Source organism: Silurus meridionalis, chromosome 5 (genome assembly GCF_014805685.1).
Source record: "Silurus meridionalis isolate SWU-2019-XX chromosome 5, ASM1480568v1, whole genome shotgun sequence".
NCBI classification, from domain to species: Eukaryota; Metazoa; Chordata; class Actinopteri; order Siluriformes; family Siluridae; genus Silurus; species Silurus meridionalis.
In genome coordinates this window covers 674,861-686,891 of record NC_060888.1, presented here as the reverse complement: position 1 = coordinate 686,891, position 12,031 = coordinate 674,861, and the positions used below count along the sequence as shown (strand labels likewise).

At 40.1% G+C, this 12,031-nt stretch overlaps 1 protein-coding gene across 1 annotated transcript in view; it reads left to right on the top strand.

Moving 5' to 3' along the window:
• Positions 1 to 12,031, top strand: part of si:dkey-237h12.3 (teneurin-3) — a 100,551-nt gene that overhangs the window by 71,935 nt on the left and 16,585 nt on the right. The window contains 1 exon segment of the mRNA XM_046849368.1: positions 3,120 to 3,263. Coding sequence (XP_046705324.1) covers positions 3,120 to 3,263 — 144 coding nt within the window.

Sequence of the window (12,031 nt, the reverse complement as noted above, 5' to 3'; positions counted from 1 at the left end):
GTGTGTGTGTGTGTGTGTGTGTGTGTGTGAGCTGTACAGCCGTGTTTCTGTGCAGCCTGGCAGTGAGCAGCAGCGAGGCCATAAATAAAGCTCCAAAGAGCCGTGTTTTCAGACTCCACCTGTTTGTGAGTGTAATTAGTCTGTGAGCTGCAGGACTGCAGAAGGACGAGGTTTTATCCTGTTACTGCTGCAGAGCGACGAGCAAAAGAACAATAACGGCTGCCTCGGGCCACGTGAGATTAATTACAGTTAGTCAGAGTTACACAAGAGTTCAACACAACAGACTGCAGCCGGAATAAAATTCGGACCGATCACTAATCACCAATCATTAATCACTAATCATCAATCACTAATCACCAATCATTAATCACCAATCATTAATCACTAATCATCAATCACTAATCATCAATCATTAATCACTAATCATCAATCACTAATCATCAATCACTAATCATCAATCACTAATCACCAATCATTAATCACTAATCATCAATCACTAATCATCAATCATTAATCACTAATCATCAATCACTAATCATCAATCACTAATCACCAATCATTAATCACTAATCATCAATCACTAATCACCAATCATTAATCACTAATCACCAATCACTAATCACCAATCATTAATCACCAATCATTAATCACTAATCATCAATCACTAATCACCAATCATTAATCACTAATCATCAATCACTAATCATCAATCACTAATCACTAATCATCAATCACTAATCACCAATCATTAATCACTAATCATCAATCACTAATCATCAATCACTAATCACTAATCATCAATCACTAATCATCAATCACTAATCACCAATCATTAATCACTAATCATCAATCACTAATCATCAATCACTAATCACTAATCATCAATCACTAATCACCAATCACTAATCACCAATCATTAATCACTAATCACCAATCACTAATCACCAATCATTAATCACTAATCACCGATCACTAATCACCAATCATTAATCACTAATCATCAATCACTAATCACCAATCATTAATCACTAATCACCAATCACTAATCACCAATCATTAATCACCAATCATTAATCACTAATCATCAATCACTAATCACCAATCATTAATCACTAATCATCAATCACTAATCATCAATCACTAATCAATCATTAATCACTAATCACCAATCATTAATCATTAATCACAATCATTAATCATCAATCACTAATCATCAATCACTAATCACTAATCATCAATCACTAATCATCAATCACTAATCATCAATCACTAATCACCAATCATTAATCACTAATCATCAATCACTAATCATCAATCATTAATCATCAATCATCAATCACTAATCATCAATCACTAATCACCAATCATTAATCACTAATCATCAATCACTAATCACCAATCATTAATCATTAATCATTAATCACTAATCACCAATCACTAATCATTAATCACTAATCACCAATCATTAATCACTAATCATCAATCACTAATCACCAATCATTAATCACTAATCATCAATCACTAATCATCAATCACTAATCACTAATCATCAATCACTAATCATCAATCATTAATCATTAATCATCAATCACTAATCACTAATTATCAATCATTAATCACTAATCATCAATCACCAATCATTAATCACTAATCAATCACTAATCATTAATCACTAATCATCAATCATTAATCATCAATCACTAATCACTAATCATCAATCACTAATCACCAATCACTAATCACCAATCATTAATCACTAATCACCAATCACTAATCACCAATCATTAATCACTAATCATCAATCACTAATCACCAATCATTAATCACTAATCATCAATCACTAATCACCAATCATTAATCACAATCATTAATCATTAATCACTAATCACTAATCATTAATCACCAATCATTAATCACTAATCATCAATCACTAATCACCAATCATTAATCACTAATCATCAATCACTAATCATCAATCACTAATCACTAATCATCAATCACTAATCACCAATCATTAATCACTAATCATCAATCACTAATCATCAATCACTAATCATCAATCACTAATCACTAATCATCAATCACTAATCATCAATCACTAATCATCAATCACTAATCATAATCATTAATCACTAATCATCAATCACTAATCATCAATCATTAATCACTAATCACTAATTATCAATCATTAATCACTAATTATCAATCATTAATCACTAATCACTAATTATCAATCATTAATCACTAATCATCAATCACCAATCATTAATCACTAATCACTAATCATTCATCATTCATCATCAATCAGCACCATTTCTCTTTCCATCTACACCATGATAGAACAGTTTAAACACCTCCAATGTTCCTGCTCTTACTCCCTTTCCACTTGGTCTCCTGAACACACAACATCTCTACCTTCATCATATCAGCTCCCTCTCTCCCTTTACCAGTCATAGTACCAACATTTAAAGTACCAACCTGAACCTCCACTCTCCTCCACTTCTCCTCCACTTCTCCTCCATTCTCCTCCACTTCTCCTTTCCCTGCTGTCTCTGTAGACGTCTTCCTCCTCTTCTTCTCCTCCACTCTCCTCCACTTCTCCTCCACTTCTCCTTTCCCTGCCGTCTCAACCGATCCGGTATGAAATTCTGATTCGTGATCCGCATATTTAATTTAGCAGATGTTTTACTCTGGATGTCCTTCATAACACAAACCTCCACATTTTTCCAGGCACTAATCATCAATCACTAATCACTAATTACTAGTCATTTAACACTACTCACTCATCATCACTAATTAATCATCAATCACTCATCAGTCATTCATGGTTGAATGGAGTTTAGTGAGGACGCTGCTCTGATACAAACACACACACACACACACACACACACACACACACACACACACACACACACACACAGATGTTTAGAAGGTTCTCTGATATGGATGTGATGGAGAAGAAACTGGTGTAGGGTTTTTACATTATTATCATCACTGTATCAGTAGGGATGGATGAAGGATGAACTGGATTTTGAAAATGTTCTGTAGATGATTTTGTAGCTCAGCTTTTTATGTTCTCTGGTCCGTTCTTCTCTTTTCATTCATGTTTTTTCCTTCAGTGTCTGTGGGCTTTGAGTATGAGTCGTGCCTCAGTGTGGTCCTCTGGGAGAGGAGAAGTTCCACACTGCAGGGGTTCGAGGTGGACGCCTCCAACATGGGCGGCTGGTCCCTGGATAAACACCACGTCCTGGATCTACAGAGCGGTGAGAAGCTACTCCACTTTGTCTCAGTGACTTTATGCTTCATTCTTGTCTCAGCTTTGTTCTTTGTTTGGTTCTCGCTGGTCTGAGGTTTAACTCTGAGATTTAACCGTAAATAATCAGACGAGCGTAACATATGACCCACTTCCTCATTTCCACTCGATGGAGTCGAGACTGATGGCTCCGAGTCACGGACGATTAAACGCAGCTCGTTGGCACCGTGTGCGGAATCAGAAGGTCGTTTGCCCTCATTATGGTCCAGCTCGATCTGGATGGATGAACTTAGCTTAGTTTCTGGAGTATAAAATGCTGACGGAGAAATACGGAGATGAAATTGATTCCTGCTGGACCACTGCTGAGGTTTTCACAATATGCTAATTACATTCATTTTTCTATTCTGCCAGCAGTCAGTCGAAGCAAATGGACCTCCTCTGAGGTTCTTCATTAGTTCTGCTAAATGATAGAAATTTTCCTGACATTTAAAGTTGTGTTTCTGACGCGTTCCCCATTGTTTTAGAGATGTATGGACCTTAATGCATGTTGGAGAATGAAATGCATGAAGATAAATTCTGGCTCATGATTATTCAAGTTCTTTTTTGAGAAGACAGAAATCCTGGACCATGTAAAGTATGGATGGGATTTTAGATGAAAGCAGGCAGATGTTAGTGAATGGATGGAGGGAAGAGGAATAGTGCTTAATGTAAGTGTGCATTTAGTTCAGAGTGTTTGTGAAGACTTTCAAATCCTCTATAATATCTGGATGTTTTTTGTGAAATGGTTCCTCAGAGGTTCTTCAGATGCTTAATGGTTCTACAGCTCAAAAAGTGTTCCGGAAAGGTTCTGTATAGAACTATCAGTAGTTTCAAACCAAAGAATCTGAGAGTAAAACCATCATTGCATTAATCATCAAATTGCTTCAGAGCATCAGATGCTTTAAAAAGTATCATGGACCATCCATCCATAACGTTCTCCTACTCTGTTTATGGTGAATTTTAAAGGTGAGTTGTTCCAAGTTGAAAGCATTTTTACTTTCTAAAGAAATTGTGCCTGGTTGTAGAAGCTAAAGGAATCTAAGAGTTTGAGATCGAACATGGATGATGTTCAGTCTCACAATCTTCTTAATGATGGTTTTTATGTTCTGGTTCTGGTTTTGTGGAATTTGTGCTTCTCTGTTGTCTCATGTTTGTAAAATGGACACTTTTCTGCTCATTCCATATAATCTGCTTCCATCCTGGAAGTTGAAGGCCAACGAATGCTTCTGTATAAAACACACAACAGCCCTGCTCCGTAACCCTGAGGAGATAAATACCTGCTTCACTCTCTACTGAATCAACTTGTGTCATTCAATTTGCATTTAAATCCATCTAATAGCCTTTAATAGTGTGTGTGTGTGTGTGTGTGTGTGTGTGTGTGTGTGTGAAGAATGGAGGATTTAAAGCTGGTATTTGATCTCAGACAGGCTTTGAGGGAAGCAGACGGTGTTCTATGTGTGGTAGAATGTAATTCACGGGTACAGAAGGAGATGCAGGCTGATCTTGTGCAGTATCTTGTTATCGCTGATGTTTTATGATGATGTGCTTTATGTCTCCTGTCTCCTGTCTCGCTGCTCTACACAGATATTAACCTCCACGTTGTGTTTATGGCTGAAACTCGGTCCCACAGAACCTCAGCAGCTCTTTAGGTTTTATAAAAGCACAAGTGGAGCGTTTACTGTAAAACCTACTGGTTGAAAAGTTCTTCCCCAGGTGGAGTCGGAATAAAGCTGCTGTTGTTTCCATGGAAATCATCAACATCACAACAAACACCACAACAAACACCACGCCACACCACACCAAACGTCACATCACACCAAACACCACACCACACACCACATCACAACAAACACAACACCAGACCAGACACCACACCAAACACCACATCACACCAGACACCACATCACACCAGACACCACATCACACCAAACACCACACCAAACACCACATCACACCAGACACCACATCACCAGACACCACACCACACCAAACACCACATCACACCAGACACCACATCACACCAAACACCACACACCAAACACCACATCACCAGACACCACATCACACCACACCACACCACACCAAACACCACATCACAGACACCACATCACACAGACACCACATCACAGACACCACACCACCAAACACCACATCACACCAAACACCACACAAACACCACATCACACAGACACCACATCACATCACACCAGACACCACACACACCAAACACCACCAAACACCACACAAACACCACATCACACAAACACCACACCAAACACCACATCACACCAGACACCACATCACAGACACCACACCACACCAAACACCACATCACAGACACCACATCACACCAAACACCACAAACACCACACCACCAGACACCACATCACAGACACCACATCACACCAGACACCACACCACACCAAACACCATCACACCAAACACCACACCAAACACCACATCACACCAGACACCACATCACATCACACCAGACACCACACCACACCAAACACCACATCACACCAGACACCACATCACACCAAACACCACACCAAACACCACATCACACCAGACACCACATCACACCAGACACCACACCACACCAAACACACACCAAACACCACACCAAACACCACACCAAACACCACATCACACCAGACACCACACCACACCAGACACCACACCACACCAAACACCACATCACACCAAACACCACATCACACCAAACACCACACCAAACACCACATCACACCAGACACCACATCACACCAGACACCACACCACACCAAACACCACATCACACCAGACACCACATCACACCAAACACCACACCAAACACCACATCACACCAGACACCACATCACACCAGACACCACACCACACCAAACACCACACCAAACACCACACCAAACACCACATAACACCAGACACCACACACACCAAACACCACACACACCAAACACCACATCACACCAAACACCACACCAAACATCACACCAAACACCACACCAAACACCACATAACACCAGACACCACACCACACCAAACACCACATTACACCAAACATCACACCACACACCACATCACAACAAACACAACATCACACCAAACACCACATCACAACAAAAATCTACATCCACATACACGTACTGGAAGCAGTGCAGCCGAGAGAAACACTACCACATGAAGAGAAGAAACTGATGGAATACATTAATACAATTTCATGAAATAAATATTAGAATTTAGGTTGTAAATGTAGGTCAGAGCTTCTGTGTTTAGACCTGCAGAGAAGAATTTACTGACCTCTGACCTCCACTGATATATTTATATATTTATATATACACAAGTACACATACATGTATAGGCACTGTACATATTCTCTGTGAGGTTCCACTGATATAGAAATAACGGTGATAGAGAACAGGATGATTTCTGGGCATCTTTACACCTAATCTCATTAAATCCTGGTGTATTGATGCACAGACAGGAGGCGGTGTGTAGAACTGACTTAATCTGAGTTATATTACATGAAAGCTTTACCACATGTCCACATCTCCTTTACCTGCCCGCGACGCTGTACATCAGATCCCGAGGAATAAAACCCTGAACGCTCGACTCACAGCACCGTAATTAATTCACCAAGAGCAGCGTGTGTTTAACAAACTCAATCGTGTGTGTGTGTGTGTGTGTGTGTGTGTGTGTGTGTGTGTGTAAAGGTATACATTTATCTACCTGAGTCTTCATGACCCATTTTGCAGAAATAGACATTTATTTGGGATAAACACACCTACAGAGCTTCATTACCGCTCCGCTGAGGGTTTAAACAAACACAAATTAAAATATTATTTCTAAAGATCGTTAATGTGATGAAAGAAAGAATAAAGAAAGCAATAATTCAGAAATTAGGATATAAATGAGGTTCCTGTCTGTAGATTATCATTAATATCATTAAAACTGAATATGTTTTGTTTATAAACGCGAATAAGACACAGGTTAAGCAACATGCTAATGTTAGATCATGTTGAGGAACCAGCACATGCTTTCAGAAGCTTCGGATTAGACGACTGGAATGACTATAACGAGTTCTTTAACGAAGCTCCAGCTTGTACTAAATGCAGTGTTTTTGTGTCCTCGTGAGAAACATCGTGTCTGAGCTCATTTCTCTCGTTTCAGTCTGATTAACGTCTAGTTAAAGTTCCATTTTATCGTAAAAAAGACCTGCTTCTGAAGATCTCCTGCAGCAGAAGCACAGCAAATCTCAGACATTTCACTCACTTGAGCTTCACTCGCAGGTCTATCAGCGAATGCTTTTCTCATTTAGTGTTTCGGAGAACATCAAGAACATCAAGAACAATCTCTCAGGATGAGGAAGTTCTCATTTCATTCATTAATTCATTTGTAAATGTGGCGGCTGGTCTGAGGTGAAGCACCTCGCTACAGACTTCGCTACAAACATAACAATCATTTACTTTCCTTTATTGGACATCAGGTGGTGTTAATGGTTTTAAGACTAACTTTACAGCATGCCAACAGATGGCAGCACAAGGCTGCACACACAGTCACAGGAAGCACCAACCTTCATAAATCAGTGAGCCAAAAGACATGATCCTGTGTACATTTAGAGCTGTGCACCTGGTGCTGTGCTGAGTTCTGTGATTTCATCCTGCACTGGATGCTCCTCGACCACAATGCAGGAGTTTCTGTAATGTAAGGGGACTATTTTGAAGGTTACAGTGTGGAAAGTAGATAAATAAAGTACTTTCTTGTAAACAGAGCTCATCTTCAAACTTTTTCATACCACCTTATATTTTATCATGATGTGTGAATAGAACCGATTCACACATACACGCGTTCTTTATACACGCTAAGAATGCTAACTTAGCATTGAAGATAAATGTTCACATTTAGAAGCAGGAACAGATTTAACAGGGATGAAAAAGACGTCTGCGTTATAAACTTCAGAGGTGATTGATAATGGTTTAGCGGTCTGATTGTCATCCAGCGAGTGGATTATCGATCGGATCTTCAGCGCGTCGGACCCACCGCCGGGTATGAGCGCAGCAGAATCCGTTCCCTCTTCGATTTCTGTCCAACTCACTGAGACGACGAGTTTTTGGAAAATATCCGAGAGGACCTGGTGGATTAGATGTGCATCTCTGTGGCTTGACATTTTATTCATGTGTTTGTTTATTGGATTGCTGCTCGATCAGGTGGGATCTGAAGCGGAATAATCAATAATCATAAGCATTACATTATGGAAGAAGGTTTTTGTCATGAAGGCATGGCTGAGTTTAGGAATACGACACTCAGGTCTCTGGATGGTTCCACACCTCCACTCCTCATGGCTTTTTGTTTGATTAGCACATAATCTGATGTAGGGTCTGTACCAGAAATGTAAAATGATCTCATTTTATAATGTCTCATTGCACAGGCAAGACAACAAATGAAATGAAATGAAGGAAGCAGGAGAAAGAGTCTCCCCATGCCGTCTCTGTGTCAAGGTCAGAAGAGATAAATGCAGCTGTGCAGACCCATTCATCTTAGTTAAGTGAGGATTTGTTGGACATTGGATTTAGAATGAGGGAAGAGTCTGATATCGGCTGGAACGTCCCCTCTGACCGCATCCCTCGCTCAATACATCAACAGCACTTTGTACTCAAAACCGGAGGATTGCAGTGCTGCAGGCTTCTGGCACCATGACAAGAAGATTCACCATGCTCTGATTGTGTTCCTGTGTTAACAAGTTCAATTTCACTTTAACACCTATAGTTATATAGATATCAATGATCTAAGGTGATGTTCCAGGTTGGTAGGTGTGAGGTGTTACAGGATGTTAGTGCATGATGCGGAGGTAAAGAAAATCTCATAAAGGCCTTGTGGATTATCACCTTCTACCATGGTCACTTCCCAGTATTGAGGAATTTGATGCTGTTTTTTGTTCTTCTCATTTAAACGTTTTCTTCTCCAGTTTGTCAATTTCATCTTTTACCTCTAAACTGTTTATTAAATCGAATCCTTTAAGTTCCACCGCAACTCCTCCGTGGAGATCAGTGAGGTCATTAGGAAACTACAGTCGCTGTCTCACTCTGGATGGAACTGATACTGGATGTTACTATGGTTACAGGTGTTTATAAGCAGCACATTCATTTAGATTCAATTGCCAAACACAAACTACCTGCGTGTTCAACACCCTGAACTCACACCTGAATCAATCACAATCTACTCCAGCCAATCACAATCCACTATTCACACCTGAACTCCTTCCAGCCAATCACAATCCACTATTCACACCGGAACTCCTTCCAGCCAATCACAATGCAGTTCTCACATTATCTCTGGGATAAATGTGTATATAAAACGTTAATAGTTGCTGAGCCGAGTTACTGCAGTAGGCAGCTTTTTTTAACGGAGTACGGTGTTTAAATCCAGAGATGTTCTTCACTAGATGGAGATTCTTCTTCATCTCAGAGCAGTTCAGTAGGATTGAGGTGTGGTGACTGGGCAGGTCATGATAGATATCACTCCAGACTTCTGTCTGCTCTCTAAATAACACGTACAGAACTCAGACGTGCGCTTCGGCTCATCGTCTTGTTCTACGCTGAAGTTCAATTCAATTCAATTCATTTTTATTTGTATAGCGCTTTTAACAATGAACATTGTCTCAAAGCAGCTTTACACAGATAATGTGGTGATTAAACATAAATAAGTTCTTTGTAAGTATGTTTGTCCCTGATGAGCAACTGTGGCAAGGAAAAACTCCCCGAGATGGCATAAGGAAGAAACCTTGAGAGGAACCATCAGAAATACCTTAAACATTAATTATAGATTTCTATCAAAACTGTGATTATTTTATATTGTTCTATGAATATTGAACAGTTTATCAATATACATTTTGCTAAGTCAAGTTTACTCACGCTAAAGGATTAGAAAACAAAACACACGTGTGTTTAAAGTCGTTCTTAAACTATTTGTAAACAACTGATAAAATATAGAGTTCTTGCTAGAAGGACTGAGGACCTTCAGACTACAGAAACACGTGTGTGTGTGTGTGTGTGTGTGTGTGTGTGTGTGACAGACGACAGAAACACACACGTGTGTGACAGACGACAGACAACAGAAACACACACATGTGTGTCAGACGACAGACAACAGAAACACGTGTGACAGACAACAGAAACACACGTGTGTGACAGACGACAGACAACAAAAACACACGTGTGTGACACACGACAGACAACAGAAACACACACGTGTGTGACAGACGACAGACAACAGAAACACACGTGTATGACACACGACAGACAACAGAAACACACACGTGTGTGACAGACGACAGACAACAGAAACACACACGTGTGTGACAGACGACAGACAACAGAAACACACGTGTGTGACACACGACAGACAACAGAAACACACACGTGTGTGACAGACAACAGACAACAGAAACACACGTCTGTGACACACGACAGACAACAGAAACACACGTGTGTGACACACGACAGACAACAGAAACACGTGTGACAGACAACAGAAACACACACGTGTGTGACAGACGACAGACAACAAAAACACACACGTGTGTGACACACGAAAGACAACAGAAACGCACGTGTGTGACACACGACAGACAACAGAAACACACGTGTGTGACACACGACAGACAACAGAAACACGTGTGACAGACAACAGAAACACACACGTGTGTGACGGACGACAGACAACAAAAACACACACTTGTGTGATGGTAATCTTGGCTTTATTGTGAAAACAGGAAGTAAAATGTTACAATAATATTAAACTGTACAGACGTAAATCTCAAACATCTGGAGCATCTGATGATCAGACTAAAGCAGAGGGAGGAACGCGAACATGTTGCACGCTGTAAATTATTGATGGTTCATCGCCGCCTCCTTCTTTGAAGTGAAATCCAAAAAGAAGTTTTTCAGGACTGAAATATTAATGAGCCGATCTCTTCCCGCACTCTTCCAGACTCAAAATGGCAGCAGAATGAAGGGAGAAGCTTCAGAATGAAGAACGTTGCATTAGTGTAGACTTTGCACGAGCTTTTGTTGTGTAAGTGCTGTTTTTAAATAAATGATGATGCAATCAATGAAGGGATTGAACACTGGAGGGATGGATGGATGGATGATGGATGGAGGGATGGAGGGATGATGGATGGATGGATGGATGGATGGATGGATGGATGGATAGATGGATGGATGGAGAGATGGAGGGATGATGGATGGATGGATGGATGGATGGATGGATGGATGGATGATGGATGAATGGAGAGATGTATGGATGGAGAGATGGAGGGATAATGGATGGATGGATGGGTGGAGAGATGAAGGGATGGTTGGCTGAGTTGGCTGTAAATGATTATTGGTTAGAATAGCTGAGATCTGCAGCCTAAAAACATCCAAACTCCTGTCTCACAAATCATTCAGGTCATTGAAGTATATTCAGATAATTTGGTGTTTTTTTGTTTTAAGTACAGATTTGAGATGCTTTTTCTTCTTTTTCTATTCCTTTCTTCGTATCTTCTTTACTCTTTAGATAGCTAGCACAGGTTCTGAACCAGAGGAAACCTTTGCATTTAGAACCTTGATTTTTTAAGGTTCTTAGGTTCCTCACATTGTCTTTTTGGATTAAACGTTCCATGTAGAACTTGTTTCAGAAGCTCAGACCATCCATATAACCCTTTTTATTACCCATACAGTGGATGATCTGAACATG